This window comes from Trachurus japonicus, chromosome 5 (assembly GCF_045865225.1).
Source record: "Trachurus japonicus isolate A0001 chromosome 5, Traja_1.0".
NCBI lineage: Eukaryota > Metazoa > Chordata > Actinopteri > Carangiformes > Carangidae > Trachurus > Trachurus japonicus.
In genome coordinates this window covers 18,501,332-18,518,227 of record NC_140911.1, presented here as the reverse complement: position 1 = coordinate 18,518,227, position 16,896 = coordinate 18,501,332, and the positions used below count along the sequence as shown (strand labels likewise).

At 41.0% G+C, this 16,896-nt stretch overlaps 1 protein-coding gene across 1 annotated transcript in view; it reads right to left on the bottom strand.

Annotated features, from left to right (window-relative positions):
* The window catches only part of cntn2 (contactin 2), a 40,095-nt gene that overhangs the window by 774 nt on the left and 22,425 nt on the right, over positions 1–16,896 (bottom strand). Inside the window, exons 8-22 of the mRNA XM_085776600.1 lie at positions 16,178–16,359; positions 15,935–16,071; positions 15,006–15,135; positions 14,645–14,795; positions 13,268–13,395; positions 12,948–13,123; positions 11,352–11,472; positions 10,400–10,558; positions 9,091–9,240; positions 8,128–8,198; positions 6,666–6,903; positions 5,321–5,436; positions 4,157–4,343; positions 1,005–1,117; positions 491–659 (exon numbers count right to left, since the gene is read on the bottom strand). Of these exons, the coding sequence (XP_085632726.1) occupies positions 491–659; positions 1,005–1,117; positions 4,157–4,343; positions 5,321–5,436; positions 6,666–6,903; positions 8,128–8,198; positions 9,091–9,240; positions 10,400–10,558; positions 11,352–11,472; positions 12,948–13,123; positions 13,268–13,395; positions 14,645–14,795; positions 15,006–15,135; positions 15,935–16,071; positions 16,178–16,359 (2,228 nt within the window). The remainder of the gene's footprint in view (positions 1–490; positions 660–1,004; positions 1,118–4,156; positions 4,344–5,320; positions 5,437–6,665; positions 6,904–8,127; positions 8,199–9,090; positions 9,241–10,399; positions 10,559–11,351; positions 11,473–12,947; positions 13,124–13,267; positions 13,396–14,644; positions 14,796–15,005; positions 15,136–15,934; positions 16,072–16,177; positions 16,360–16,896) is intronic.

The following is a 16,896-nucleotide window of genomic DNA, read 5'->3' as shown; positions in this document are numbered from 1 at the left end:
CAGGAAGTGAACTCAATCTATGCAACTCACATACAGTCCTGTTTGACCTTTACTCCTCTGCTCTATCACCACAGAGCTTTAAATATCAAACTGTCACTCTACCATGTTTGTTGTAGATACCGCTGACATGTTTATGATCAACATGACAGATATTGTCACGTCCGTATCTGTCAGATAACAAACACGGCCTTGGAACAAGTCAGTCTCTGTTTCAGTCTCTGCAGAGGGGTTACTCTGTTTCAAAGCACCAGCTATAACCTTTACAGTAACTGAAGAAGTGTTACAATCCACCTCACTACTTCATTACTGATATCCCAACTTAAGCCTACAGAGCTTTACAATCATGTCACAAATTTACTGACCAGACAATTCATTTTGTTAATGAAAGTTCCCTGTGAATGAAATTAGAAACGTCCTGTTTGTTTGTGTTGGTGTTAAAGCTGACTCAGACACAGCTGTGTACAGTACGTGTGTCTTCTGGCCTTCTCACCTGAGTCCCGGGATACTATGATCTCATGTGCTGGCCCGTCCCCACCGTCTCCCCAGGACCGAATCTCCAATACGACATAACCGTTGTCTTTTGGCAACGGCAGATTGACAGACGTCTTTGCCTTGTCCAGAACCTTCAGTGCCGTCTGACCCTCATGTTTGTACAGGACCTGATTCATACACAGAGACAATTAAATCATCTACTGAACATACTATATCATTCAAAGAAGGTGAAATGTGTATGGGTGTATGGAAAATATCAAATGTTTTGTGATGCGTGTACTGTGGTGTTGTTGTTTGTGCTTACACAGCACTACTGTTACAGCAGTTATCTGGGGATGATAAGTTGCTTTCGGGTTTATAAATGTGGTCTTTGATTTTGTTCAACAGCAATTTTACAGCTGCTTATATCACACCTGGAGAGGACATTCAACTCTCCAGTAAACTGAAGCCTTAGTAAACTTATGCACACACACGCACACACACACACACACCTTCAGTCAGGCAGTACTCACTTTGTAGCCCTGCACAGCCGACTCATTGTGCATGGCCTTCACATGGTCCCACCGCACCATTACCAATGAACCATCTGTCTTCCATGACACGTTACCCGGCGGACGATTAGGAGCTGGAACAGAAACACAGACCGGTTTTAAATACGACATCTTTGAAATCAGTAAAAGTTAAATGGACATTTAAGATCAGAGTCATATTTGTCTAAGGATTATATGAATATTATTACACATGGTATACAAGCACACACTAGAGCACTGGAAAAGAGAGTAACGACACGCATTGGTCCAATGGAAGCGCCTCCTGGTGGAGGAATATGGGTTTTGCAAAAGCGCCCAAGAACTGACATCTCTGCATTGCTGGTGAATGAGCAAGTGTGGTATTTTCAATAATTTAAGGACATTTATAGATCACCCACGTTAATAGCATCATTGAGGACCCTTTACAGATAAACATTAACACATAGGCGAGTAAAAAAAACACACAAAAAAACAGTTGTCTACATTAATGTTTCAATCTATATTTTGTAATAAACAATTTATAAGTATAATTTGATATGACCAAGACACCTAAAAACAAAAACACGGCTGTTTTCATCAATTTACAAGCAAGTGGGCAACACACATACATTGGAGTGAATGAGTTTTCTGGGCGCTTTTGTAATACCCATATCCTGCCACTCGGGGCGCAAAACCCTTAAACCCTTAAACCCTTAAACCCTTACCACGGGAGTCAATGGTGGTGTCGTTACTCTCTTTTCCAGTGCTCTAGCACACACTAGTCTTTCATTCACACAAAGAGGACAATCCTTAATTAAAACAAGCTCTTTCATTAAAACGGTGTGTGTCGACTTTCAACACCCACACGTGAGCTGACTGTCTGGCTAAACATCATACAACAATACAGTAACTAAGATTAGTGATACGTGGGCTGTGTGTTGACAGGTTGATGTGATAACATGTCTCCAGGCGGAGGAGGAACCACTGCTCTCAGACAATGATCGGGTCTAATCCTCCTGCTGAATCCAGACTGAGCCTCGGGCCCAGACGCAGCCTCCTGACATCATGTAATGGCTGCTACTGTGAAGGGCGGTGTGTCGACTGGGACTACGTGGCTCATGTAACCTACTGTGTTACTCACAGGAACATGAGGACACGTCCGGCCTGGGGGGGCGAGGCCTGCGTGTCTGGGTGTGTGGTTGGTAACGGCTACGGCAATCGTATATACACTCGTACACATTGTTGCCATTGTTGTGGAAATTTAAGAATACTAAGCAAACTTTAACTCAAACAGTTCTTCACTTCTTTAAACTAAGGTCGCATTTTCTCATATGTCGTATTGTGTTACAGTGTGGAGTCAGGCCTCTCCAACCAAATAAAGTCAATAGCATCTCTGTATAATCAAACCATAAAAATAATGGCCAAGAAACCAATAAAGTGGCATCACTGTCTCATCTTGAAGCAGTATAATTTGCTTAGTTTTGACAATTTCTTAAAATTTTCGTCTGTCAAACAGGTTTTTTAATGTTTGCAGAACTTGGCTCCAGATGTGCTGTGTAGTCATTTTAGAAGACAAAATAGTGACAGGATCACCAGAGGTACGGCAAGTGGCAACTGTAAAATCTCACGCCGTAAGACCTCCTTTGGGCAATCAGCCTTCTCTATAAAGGGTTGCCAGATGTGGAATTCACTACCGACCGAAATAAAACCCGAGACATTAGAATTTTTAATACTAAGGTTAAAGTCTGGCTGAAACAAAATCAGAACTGTATGCATTTTTAATGTGTCATGACTTGGTATGATTTTAGATGTATTGTACATTTTATAGTGTTGTATGTCATTTTGATGTCTTTCTTCTTACCTTCTTTTTTTCTACTAAAAGCCTAACTAGGGACGGGAGTTGGAAACTAGCATTAGCTATAATCTCTGTCTGCAGAACATCAGTCACATTGACTTGTTTGTAACGAGTGGAAGTGTCACTATGTTAACCTGCATTGTCCCTATCAAATAAACTGAATTAAATTAAATTAAAATGTGTTAAAACTTGTCAGTCTTTTACTTCAGCATCATCATAAAACTGTTTACAAAATTATACAAAAACATGTTTCTAAAATATGAGGATGAGGAAAAGTAAGTTGGAGAGTGAAATATTATTTTGACTGCATAGGGTTAGGTGATTATAAAACTAAGAGAGAGTCTGTAGACTTTGTTCGTATTTAGTTTATTTTGTTTGGCTTTGAATATGGAATGATGGAGTGGTGAATAAGGGGCTCTGCTCCTTTTTGGGCATATGTTGTTTATTGATTTGAATATTTGTCTTCTTTGTATTTTGGGACATTTTAACGTGTGTTATTTATGTTATGTGTCTTTTCTTTTTCTTTTTTCAATATGTTTGAAATAAAGAATAATCAATCATGATCTATGATGCTGTCCATCATGAATAAGACAGACAGCTCCCAACATTATCACTCTGAGTGAGTATCACTGTGAGTGAATCATTGCTCTGTTCACAGTTCTGATTACGTAAATAAAGTTTTAACAAGGCCTTAGACACAAAGTTGCTGCACCACTGTCCATCTGTATGTGCTCCATTATTAAAGGGACAACGAGGAGTTTTGGAAAAGCGAAGCGTTTTCACACTACATTTATGAGCCTCCGCGCACCGTGAAATTCTTTGACCAGCGCAAGACAGACTCATGTTTTCATTCATCAATAATTAAAGTCAGAGGTTCAAAGAGGTTCACATACCGTCGTAGTTCTGACCATAAACGGCGATTCAGCTGCGTTATTCTCATGACTCGCCACGAAAGGAAACGCTGGTCGGCTTGACCAGCATTTCCACCACCACTAATAATAACAAAATAACGATAGAGACAAAACGATATATTTATTGAAAACGGGCCCATTAACAAATGTGGGTAACGGAGATTCATCCACATTAACGTGAGACTTTTTTATAACCGAAGAGAAACTCCTCGCTGTCCCTTTAAATAGATCACTTGTGCAAAGAAAGTGGACTTGAGTGTATTTCATGTTAGAGTCTGATGAAACTGACCAGCTGGATCCGTCTCACTTGTTTACAACTGAACACAAAATACACCAGGAAGTTGTCTGTGTGAGAGTGAGTGCTCATGTTGAGAGTTTTGCTGTCGTACGTGGTTTCCTGGTGGTGACGGTGGTGCGTGGTGAGGGCGGCCCGGTGCCGGCGCTGTTGTACGCCAGCACTGCCACATGGTATCGAGTGCTGGGTCGAAGTCCAGACACCCTGGCTGTCGTCTCTAGTCCCGCCGTCCTCACCCGGTCTGCCGCCGCCTCGCGCTCGTGCTGCCGCCAGTACCGGATCTGAGCACAGCACAGGAGGCCAAACACACATTTACAAACCTGAGCTGAGACACATGAGCCTCTAACAGTTTCTTCTAGGGGTGGGAGGTACGGCGATATTAGATGGTGAAGGATTAGAGCGCGTAGACGATCTGCCAAAGTGCAGAGATCGTAGGATCGTCTGGGGCTCATTCTATAAACTGCAGTTCTATGCTGCAAAGCGCAAACAAAGTACATTTGCAAAGTTTGCTAAAAGAGATAACAACAGTTACTTTAGTTTGTATTTTTATTTGACCCTTTTCAATCAGCTATTTAGTGTTTTGATACTTAAAATCCTGTTAAAATGACTGTGTTGAATAACAAACAGTAATGTCTTCATTGATATTTTAATTTCATGTTAATTGAAAGCTACCTTTTATGTTGCAAGAGTCCACTTTATCAGAGTGTTGTTGTTTACCTTTTACTATGTTTACGTTGTTTGCACATGTTGGCAAAACTGCAACTATTTAGATTAAAATCTATTCAGAAAGGTTCTTTGGCCTAAATTGTCTGTTTTTCTTTTTTTCGATTTAAGATCGTGATGAAATCGAAATCGTGACTTAATTTTTAAAAAATCGTGATATGATATTTTTGCCATATCGCCCACCCCTAATTTCTTCTTATGCAACATCCATCCTCATCAGAAAGAGAAAATGAGAATGATTGTACTGATGTCAGCAATAAACTCCTGAAAACACGAAGCCTTTGCAATGAGGCTGACAACAGATAAGCTTGAATAAAGATAAAAATTGAGTTTGGACTATGGCAAAAATAAAAAAATAAATTACAACCTTTTATATGAGACCAGAGGTTTTTAAATAATTCTCAGGAAAAAGTCATGTCTCTTAAACCAAAAAAGATCCTCTCAGGCTGTTGTAGGTCGTTGCAGGAAAAGTCAAGAGTTCAATACAAACTCTGATACTACAGGTGATTGATGACGTCACGAGTGGCGTGTTCACCTCGTATCCTCTGAGGATGCCGTTGGCGCTGAGCTGCTGGACGGGCTCCCACGAAACCTGGATATCAAAGGCGGTCAGCACTGTGGCGTTGATCCTCGACGGTCCCACTGTCGGCTCTGAGAGGAGGTCAGAGGTCAGAACAGATCATACAGACTACACTGTTTTAGCACGTCAGGAACCGCGGAATGAACTGATGTTCACTGACTCTTCAGTGTTTTTAACTTTACATGAGTACGTATGTGTGTGTGTATGTGTGTGAATGTGCTTGTGTGCATGCAAGTTATGTGTGGTAGAAGGGGGGATATTTTCTTTGAATCTACAGTTTTATGTAAAGCACTTTTCTGTGCATGAAAAGTGCTGTTTAAATAAAGTTTGACTGATTGATTGACTGACTGCTGAAAGCTTATGTCATCCTCTAATGGCTACAAATAGTACTGCAAGTGGAAGCAGCTCATGTCTGTGCATTACAGTTTTCATTTGTCTTCACCTGTTTCACTACAATGACAATAATATTCCATTGTTTTGTTGGGGCAGATACGCAAACCAATAGTTTATTTCTTCATTATAATCATATACACCTTTGCCAAAAGTGCATTCATGTTGTATTAAAGATGCTTATTTGTTGCTGTGTCTGTGTAACCTAATTTTGACTGGAGCATCAGGTTTGCAGGGGGGCTGTAGACCCAACCATCTCCAGGTTTTACATAAAGCAGCCATTGCTGGTAAAAACAATGACAATCTGTGCATTACAGTATATGGAAAAACGTGGCTAGTTAGCACATCAGTGAGCACGAAGCTAGCATGAAGCTAGTGCTAGTTTAGTTTGGACCATACTCATTAGTCCGTGAGGCTCTGATTGGTCCCAGAGGTCACAGCCGAAGTGGTTCCAAAACAATAAAATAAACGTTTTATTTTATTCAGCAAATTTATAACACCTTCCATAAACAAGCTCATCTGCTGACACCAAACTCTTGTGCTATGTAATTTAAAAATGGTGCAAATAATAGTAAAATCAAACATGAGACAGGTGTTTGTAGGTTCACTGTATAAAATGATGAGTTCACTATAGGGATAAATTATAGGACAATATTTATATAAATATAAAAATGTGTAATGTGGTTTTGGTTTCAAAGGACTGGTCTGCAGAGCTACTTCTGAGGATGTCTTTTCTTTTTGTTGGGCAGCTTAAATCAATAGGGACTTTGACAGACCGTTGTCGACTTTGTTTTTCATTTTTTTTATATTCATTATATTATGTGTCATTAATAAATATGAAATTCTCCAACTTCAACTTCAACGAGAAGGTCCCTTGGTGAGACCGTGGGGTGCGGGGGTCTTCACTCACCTTCCTCTGCAGAGTGAACCACAGCGATCTGGCTGAAGGGACCTTCTCCTCTGCGGTTGTAAGCTTTGATCTTCACCTCGAAGGGAGTGTACGGCGTCAGGCTCTCGTTGTAATAAACGTAGCGGGACGACTCCACGTGGGGAATCCGCACCACCATCCACTGCGATCCACTGTCTTTCCTCCTAAAGGACAGGACGTAGCCGAAGCTGTCCCCGTTCTGGTACTCTCTGGCCATGGGCTGAGGGATCCAGAGAGGAAATTTTATTTATTTTTATTTTTATTTTATTCATATGCACAATGATTAAACAAGAATTTTATTTAATAATACAAAGACAAATAATTGTGCAGGAGAGGAAAAGAAGCCCAAAATCCTCCCCCTCAATACAACATCACTAAAACAAATCAACCAATAGAAAAAGAAAAAGGAAAGAAAAGCAAAAAAGAGAAAGAAACAAAGAAAAAACACAATAAACAAACAAACAGAAAATATCCATAAAATTACAAATTAATTTCAATTATACTAGATATAGAGTATTATTTTTGCCTGAGTAGAAGATACCTCACCAAACTAGTCCTAAACATTTTGTAGGATGATATAAGCTTAAGAGACCTATCTAAAGAGTTCCAGAGTTGGGGGCCAAGAAATTTGATAAAAGATGTATGACTGGAGGTGTGACAAAGAGGTAAAAGAAAGTTCTTCCGACCTCTCACTGAATAAGAGTGAATATCTGATGATAACAGAAAAAACTTATGAAAAGTGCCTGGAATGTCTTGTTTGTAATGAATGAACTTAAACATAAACAGACATGTTTGAAACATATTAATAGAAAAAACTGATAAAAGTTTAAATTTGCTAAATAAGGGTGCAGATGGTGCTTGATTAGTAGAATTTGAAATCATTCTCAAGAATCTTTTCTGAACTGAAAATAACTGATTAAGGTACGAAGAATATGAAGCACCCCAGACAATGTTACAATATGTCAAATATGGATAAATTAAACTGTAATATAATGTCATAAGACAGGACTGATTAACTAAGGAAGAAACTCTTCTAATAATGCCATAGGACTTCATAATTTTTTTGCATACATACTCAATATGGTTTCCCCAGGACAATCTTTCATCAACAAGTACACCAAGAAATTTTGCACATGAAACTTGTTCAATTTCAATATTATTAATTTGCAGCTTTGAATCCTGCTCAGGAAAATGTTTATTTTTGTTTCTAAATAGTATATAATTTGATTTATTTACATTCAAGGAAAGCTTGTTCATCTGAAACCATCTTGAGGCATATTCCAGCATGGAATATGCCATGACATGGGAACTTCTACACAGACGAATGGGAGCAAAACCTTCCTAAGCTAACGGTTACTGTAGCTTCATCTCCTGGGACTGAGCTAAATTTCAGCAGTTATTGGCCTGTTAGCTATCAAACACTGACACTGTGTAATCCACTCACCGTCCAGGTGACAATGAGCTCATTGCGGTCTCCTCCTCCTCCTCCAAGTCCACTGGGGGCCACTGTAGGAGCTGAAGGCCACACATAGTACAAGACACAAGATGATACACAAGACTGCCTTATAGGTGGAAAATAATTGGTGTTGGCCACCACGTCTGTTCCAGGATGGTCAATTTAGATGAACATGGATGACCTCTTTCTTTACTCCTCTCTCAAATCTCTAGCTGCAGTCAAAGGAAACTTAAAGGGATAGTATCATTTTTTTAAAGTGGGGTTGTATGATCTACAAATAGCCCCTAAGTACTTTTATTACAGTAGCAGACTCTCTGCACTCCTCCCGTTGGCAACGCCAGCCCATAGCCCGGCCCAGAGATTTACAACATACAGTGTTGTGAACAGACCCAAAGAAACTGCCTATTTTCACGGCCTAAAAGAGGTTTTACCTGAAAAAGAAATACACAGTTCCATAGTTCGCTATAATATAATTTTTTCCAGCTCCTCAAAGTGCAGGAAAAACACAGTTTTTATTTGGACCTAACCAACTGCTGATCGGCGGGCGCTAACCCTGGGCGGAGGGATACGTGAGTTGGTTAGGTCCAAATAAAAACTGTGTTTTTCCTGCACTTTGAAGGGCTAGAAAAAATTATATTATAGCGAACAATGGAACTGTGTATTTGTTTTCACGTAAAACCTCTTTTAGGCCCCGAAAATAGGCCGTTTCTTTGGGTCCATTCACAACAATGTATGTTGTAAATCTCTGGGCAGGGCTATTATGGGCTGGCGTTGCTAACGGGAGGAGCGCAGAGAGTCTTCTACTGAAATTAAAGTACTTAGGGGCTATTTGTAGATCATACAACCCCACTTTAAAAAAATACTACTATCCCTTTAAGACTAATTGTGAAATGTTTTCTAGTGACTTCCTGCTGGTTTTCTAGTAGAGTGTGCGATCCCGAGGCCCCTCACCTGCTTGCTGTGTGCGGATGGTGTGTGATGGCATGCTGGGCTCTCCACTGCCCAGGATGTTGCTGGCGATAACCTGGAATTCATAATCCATCCAGGGCATCAGTCCCATCACACGAGCCGACTCCGCATTCCCCTCGATGTTCACTGGGTCTAAGGCGGTGAGGAGATGGGAGGAGGTGAGACATCAGGTATGTAGGTATTGAAAATGTGGAAATTGAAAGAGTCTACGAAAGTAAGTTCCTTGGTGTCTTAATAGATCACAAGCTCTGCTGGAAATCTCACGTGAAATATTTGTGCTCCAAAGTATCCAGAAGTATTGGGATTCTGGGTAAAACTAGACATGTTTTAGATCAGAAGTCACTTCAAATGCTGCACTATGCGCTCATTGATCCGTACTTATCTTACTGTGTTGAGGTATGGGGGAAACACATATAAAAGCACTTTACAAAAGATTTGCATTTTACAAAAAATAGTCATAAGGATGGTTCATCATGCTGGGTACCTTGATCATACAAATCCCTTGTTTTTAAAATCGGGTATTTTAAGATTTGAGGACCTGGTCAAATTCAAAACGGGTCAGATTTTGTTTAAAGCCTGGAATAGGTTGCTTCCAATAAACATCCAAAAAATGTTTATGGTCAGAGAAAGCATATATGATTTAAGAGGGAACTGTAACTTTAAACAATCTACCATCCATTCTACCCTGAAAAGTTTTAGCATCTATTTTTGTGGTGTTAAAATGTGGAATAGACGAGATGAGGATATAAAAATGTGCAATAACTTAAAACAATTTAAAAGTAAGTACAAACATACACTCTTGGACAGCTATAAAGAACTGGACAAATAATTTTACTCTTTTTATTTATAATCATGGTCTTATTTCATATTAAAGCAATATGTTTTTAATCTTCTGAATTGTATGGAACTACAGATGTATGAGATGAATCACAATGTGGCGGGGGGGCTGAACTTGATCAGCTTTGCTTCCTTCAGCCCCTTCTATTCTCAAACTTGCACAGTATCATTATTGTTTTGTTTCTTGTTACATAGATTGTTTGTCTTTTGATGTGCTTGTTTGAGACAAATAAAAATCAAATCAAATCAAATCCAGATCAAAACTAACCCATGACGATAAGGTCTCATTAGGGGGAGTCCAGGGTCACTTTCCCATGTTCAAACCTCTTATTTGAAGTGTAAATAATATACAGAGGTAGAACAAACTGTGCTCTAATATTTTGATAGTTACATAAAAAAGTAGGTTCGCTCAGTTTATTGTGGTAAATTAGTCTAACCACACACACACACACACCTGTCATCATCCTCTTCCACTGAGACGACAGCGGTGATCGGCCCATGATGATATATTTGCCGATGGGACTGTGGTTATCGTAGCCTCGGCTCCACCTGAGCTCCACTGACGTCTCAGCGACATTCTTCACCAGTAAACCACCAGGAGGTCCTGGGGGTCCTGCACACAAGAAAAAAACAAAACAAAAAAAACATTAATCAAACAGAAGTTTTCAAAAGTTTTAATGCACTCTTCCAGCGCAGGCAGCTTGAATTCAGATTTGATTTGATTTATTTATTTAGCACAATTTTAAAACAGTGCAAGGAGGGAACGAAGCCTAGGAGGCTTGTACAAAGTTCCACTCCCATCATCATAGAATTACATTACATTAACTCAAGATAAACAATGAGAAATACAGGAAAATAAAATTAGAAATGAAACAATAAAATGTTCAGTGCAACATAGAAATACTATGAAACACAAACAAACAAAAGAAAAGAAGAAGGATGCATAACATTAACAGAAAAATAACACTGAAGATTATGACATAAGGTGTTTTTTCAGTAACTTTCTAAAGGATGTATAAGATGTTGTTGACCTCAGAACCACATCTAAACCATTCCAGAGTTTTGGACCTCTAAAAGTAATATTAGATTGATGCCCAGATGTTCGACAGAAGGGTAAATGAAGATTTCCACTATGCCTAGTTGAATATGAATGGAGGTCGGATAAAAAAGTAAAAAAATGTTGAAAAGTGTCAGGAAGACTTTGTTTAGCGTTGATAAACTTATGCACAAACAAGCATGAATGGAAGACATTAAGTTTATGAATGGGCAATATTGAATATTTCATAAAAAGGGGTGCAGATGGTTCTAGTCTACTGGACCGAGAGATCGTTCTTAGAAATCTTTTCTGAATTAACAGTAATTTGTTCAGGGGGGACTGAGGCTTGGGTCTTGTCTCTGATAGTTACCTCGGACCACCAGTTTAGCCGAGGCCGAGGCGCTGTCCACCACAGTCTGAGCCGTGCAGACGTAGACTCCTGCCTGACTCAGCTGAGCGTTCACGATCAGCAGATCACCGATGTTCTCCTTCTGTAACAGATCACAAAGAGGAATCTGACATCAACTGATCAGATCACGGAGCCACAATCACCTCCAGCTGACAGGGACTCACACAGTGTTGGCTCAGGTCACAGTAAACATCCTAAGGCATTGTCAAAGTAATGTCTAAACAACAATGTTGCTAAATGCATCTTTTAAAATGACCTGAGAGAACTTGATATTTGCTTTTTTTTGTTGTACTTTGTAGTTTGGCCTTGGTGTCTCGCACTCACTCTGTGTTTCCGCAGATCCACCGGAGCTCCATCTCCCTGCAGCCTCGTGCATCGCCCCCCACTCCCGCCCTTTCCCCCCCTGCTGTTAGACCAGCCTCCCCTCCCTTCCCATGAACCAGTCTGTCATCCAGTCCTCCCATTAAGCTGGCCAACCCCCCCACCAGAAGCTGCCTTCATCTACTCTTGTTAACATTTCCATGTTTCCCACATTCTGTGTCATAAACTACAAACTGTTTTCTTGTCTGTAACAACATCTATGTCCCGTCTGTCCGTCCTGGATGAGGGATCCCTCCTCTGTTGCTCACCCTGAGGTTTCTCCTGGTTTTCCCTGTTAAAAGGGTTTTCCATGGAGTTTTTCCTCAGTCGATGTGAGGGTCTAAGGACAGAGGATGTTGTTATGATGCCATGTAAAGCCCTTTGAGACAAACTGTTTGTAAAAACGGGCTATACAAATAAAATTGCCTTGCAGTATAAATCTGTGACTTCAGCACCATGGACAGAGTCACAGTTTTACCAACACACAGCTGTGGCTGGAGGAGGATGGCAGGTTTATAAGTTGAAGAGTTGAAATATCTATGAATAAACAGCAAAAATAATTTAATTGTTTTGATAATAAATACTTTCTTATACATTTTACCTTGATATGCTCTAACACAAGAACAAAACCTATAACAATACAATAATATCCTTACTGTAGCTTTGTGAACATGTACCTGAAGTGACCTCAGCAGCTTTCTTTTGTCCAAGTAAACATTTAAAGCTCAAAGCAGCTTGTATTTACCTGAAGACTTACTTTAGCAGAACACCTTTTACTTTTCACTGAAACCAAATCTAGCTACCAGCTAAGTCACCATAAAACGATGGTTAGCCCCAACGGACAAGCAGGGTGTAGAAAACACAGGTAAAGATTTACAGAGCCATGAACCTTAGAAACAGTGTCTATATCAGAAAACAGTTACAGTAACTGACTGCAGGTGTTTTGAAGTTGAACCTTTGATAGTCTCTTGTTATTCTATATTCATGCCTATTTTCATCAAACCTGCACTGACTGTCTCAACTAGCAGTAACTGTGATGTCTGCTGATCCTGCTGCCTCAGATACTTACCGCAATGTAGATGAATCCACTGCTGAGAATAGGCACCAACAAAAGCACTTCTCCTCCATTTGTACATCTTCAACACACTGTGGTACAAACAATGACTCGTCCCAACCAACGTGCATCACTGGACTCACCCCATCCACCCGATGGTACGGCCCGGCAGAGTCCTCCACATCCAGGAGAACCCCGTTGAGGGCCCAGGTGAAGGTCAGGTCCATGGTGGGGTCATGGGAGGCGTGGCACTGCAGCGTCACATTCTCACCCTGATTGATGTCGGCGTTGGAGGGAGCCAGAGTGATCTTAGTGGCATCTGAAAAAACAGAACCGGGTCAGATGAAACTCCAGCAGCTGCCTGTCTTTACTAAATGTCACTGGATAATAAATCAAAGGAGGGACGAAGGGAGAAGAAACACAATCAGGCTCTGTGTGTGTGTGTGTGTGTGTGTGTGTTTACCTCTGACAGACACGTGTCCAGTGCTGTTGGCCTTGCCCAGGTAGTTTTCAGCGAAGCAGGTGTATTTGCCTTCATCTGCCCGGCTGATGTTGTAGATCCACAAGACTCCATCTGAGGTCACGGTGACTCTGAGGAGACACAGGTGGGTCAACAGCGCCTCCAGCTGGCTGCATACAGTACTGCTACCAGTCCCATAAATACAGTATCATACAACTACTGTATGAGGCGATGCAGTCCAATTACAGTTTCACTATCACTTATTTCAGTGGTTCCCAAAGAGTGGTACGCGTACGTGAGCGCATTGCAGGGGGTAAGTAGAAACATTAATTAATTTATTACCAAGATGATAATTAGATATTCCAAGTCACTTCATAAACCCATTACTGAAATGGTAGTGCGCCACAACTAGTTCCCCCCAGAAGACAACAACCTGTAGCACAGCTTTGTATAGTTGTCAAAAGTATCGATGCAAAACGGCGCATCTGGATACATGACTGATTTCTAAAAGTATCGATATTACTGTAACAGCGCGCCCCCACAGCGCCCGACGCGCGCACTCAACAGGCAGAGCAGAGGAGAGCAGGCAGCGTCCAGAGCGTTTGGACCTGAGTGAGTAACAGAGTTATACACAGAACTAGACGCATGTCGGGTGAATTTAGCCCTAAGAGTTTAAAACGGCGATATTAACCGCAACAGTCCTCTCTAGTGTCCTCTCTTTTTCTCCGCTGTCTGCGTGCCCCGCCCGTCAGAGGAGAGGAGATGCATTGTAATGAATGTAATGAAACAATAGCAACACGCTGGAATTGCACAACTCTTAGTTAGCTTTTCATTTAATTTAAAAAATAAAAAATAAACATAACATGTTATAAGTCCTTTTGATTATAATAAAAATAAAATAATGGAACAATAGTAAGATGGGAGGCACTGCTGCTGTATTGAAAATGATGTCATATTCAATATTTTCCTGGGTACTGGCATTGAGTTTGAAATTGACATCCTACAACTCTGTAAAGACACATTTGGCCACAACAAACACCAAAACAGCCAGAAACAACTAAAATGCAGGAGAATATGTGTAAAATGTCTTTGTACAAATTGAAGAGTGAAATTGAAATGATTTTCGTTTCATAATCAGTTGTATTACGTTCTATATGACCACATTTGGAGAATCATCAACACGTATATGAGGGAGGGGGTACTTGTGGTATGGCAAAAAGGCTCAGGGGGTATGCAAGACAAAAAAGTTTGGGAACCACTGACTTATTTCATTAGGTTTATGGTGGAATCTTGTTTTTGGCTCCTGTTTGATTGAAGTGATGTCAGTATAAAAATCTGCCTCCTTAACCCTAAACCACATTGACTCAGTTACTGCTCTACCTGCTGCTGTTGGTGAGCAGCTCAGTCCCACGGCTCCAGAACAGGCTGGGCTTCGGGGCGGCGCGGGGGCGACACTCGATCTTCACCTGGCCTCCTCTGGCGGCCGGGATTAGCTTCCTCACAGGATTCAGTCTGAAGTCTGGCGCCTGAACTGGAGGAACAGGAAGCAAGATGGAGAGACACAGACCAAAGAGCAGGGCAGGGAGAAGGAAGTGGTGACGGTTGGATACGATGAGAGACAGATGAAAGGAAACGGAGGGATGATGACTGGTTAAACACTACTGAACTGTGTCAAACTTCAGTTTGCATGAAGGCAAGTTGTCAAAGCGTCAGTCACAGAGACAGTGGAGACTCCTCCTACCTTGGACTCTTAGCTCAGCGCTGGAGTAGATGGTGCCGTGTTTGTTTTCAGCCACGCACTGGTACATCCCAGAATCCTCCAGGGCCAGGTTACTGATCTTCAGACGCACTCCGTTCACCTCCACCCGGTCCTGACAGAAGAAAGAGAGAACGAGGCTGGTGGGTGTTTGTGCAACTTCGTTATAACAGTCATAGATAAATCAGATGGATGGATGGATGGATAGATCGACAGACAGACAGACAGACAGACAGACAGACAGACAGACAGACAGACAGACAGATAGATAGACAGACATATAGACATATAGATAGATAGACAGATAGATAGATAGATAGATAGATAGATAGATAGATAGATAGATAGATAGATAGATAGATAGATGATAGATATAGATAGATAGATAGATAGATAGATAGATAGATAGATAGATAGATAGATAGATAGATAGATAGAGATAGATAGATAGATAGATAGATAGATAGATAGATAGATAGATAGATAGATAGATAGATAGATAGATAGATAGATAGATAGATAGATAGATAGATAGATAGATAGATAGATAGATAGATAGATAGATAGACAGATAAATAGACAGACAGATAAAGAGATAGATAGAGTGATAGAGTGAATGACAGATAGACACGTCAACACTTTCTTCTTCTCCATGGACACATTATGATGAAGTTAATTTCCTTTGTGTCCATACTCCATATAATTCAGTAGAAAGGCAACAGACTCTACCGGTCCTGGGTTTAATGCACTGTCTAATTTAAAAGGGTGGAAGTATGAAAGGTTTACGGACCATTAGTGGAGGAAGAGGAAGCTACAGCTAAGAGTGCAGTGCTAGGATGAGTGTGTTCACAGCTCACATTAGGCCTCGTGGAGGTGCTGTGTAGAGACTTCAGTGCTGCCTGTGTGTGTCTCACCTGCGTGCTGAGTGGCTGTCCGTTGCGTAGCCAGCGTACGGAGGGCCGTGGTTTACCAGCAGCGACGCAGCTCCAATGCAGCTCGGAGCTGATCTCCACCTCCGAGTCACTCATCACCTGTAGCCACTCGGGCTGAGCTGCGGGGCGGAGAAGAACGAACAGCAGGAAACAGTGAAGTGAATATGAACTGACGCCGGACAGAGATGTGAAACCTGATGACAACAAATAACGTCTGTTCTCCACCTTGCACGCTGATGCGTCCCTGGTATGTGTCACTTCCATCGGAGTTGTAGGCTTCACATTCGTAAACACCCTCATCGTCAAAGGAGAGGAACGGCAGGGTGAGGGTGGGGCTCTCAGCAGAGGAGCCCGCCTTGGACGGCATCAGTCCATCCACCTTCCTCCATCGCAGTTTAGGAATTGGACTGTTGGAGAAGGAGTGGAGGGAGAGAGGGAGGGAGGGAGGAGGAGAGGTAGAGGGAGAGGGGAGGAGAGTGAGATAACAGTTTTATTTTGCCAGTTTTATGTGGAGAGGCAAGAGTTAGAAACTATGTTCTTTGTCAGTCCTAATTATACTCAGAAACTTATTCAGAAAAAGTACATTTCTCCAAGGAAATTTGTATGGAAACTCCAGTATTATTACAACTGCCTCCAATATTTAGATACACTATTTAGATATTTATATAAAGTATGGCCCTTGTCTTTTCCCAAATAAACTAAAGGAGGTTTGCTACAAATTACACATACTTAACCCACTAAGAAATCTGTTTCTATCTATTTATGTATATGGATTTAATGTCAGTACACGTAAGGATTCTGAAGAAATTGTTGATACTTAAACCAACTTGCAATTAATTTAGATGGCAAAGCAATAATCATTAATACATAATATTGTATTATGTTAAGGTAAAAGATGGTTGATGGTCTCAACACTTGAAGGAGTCAGGTGATGTCAGAGGTGA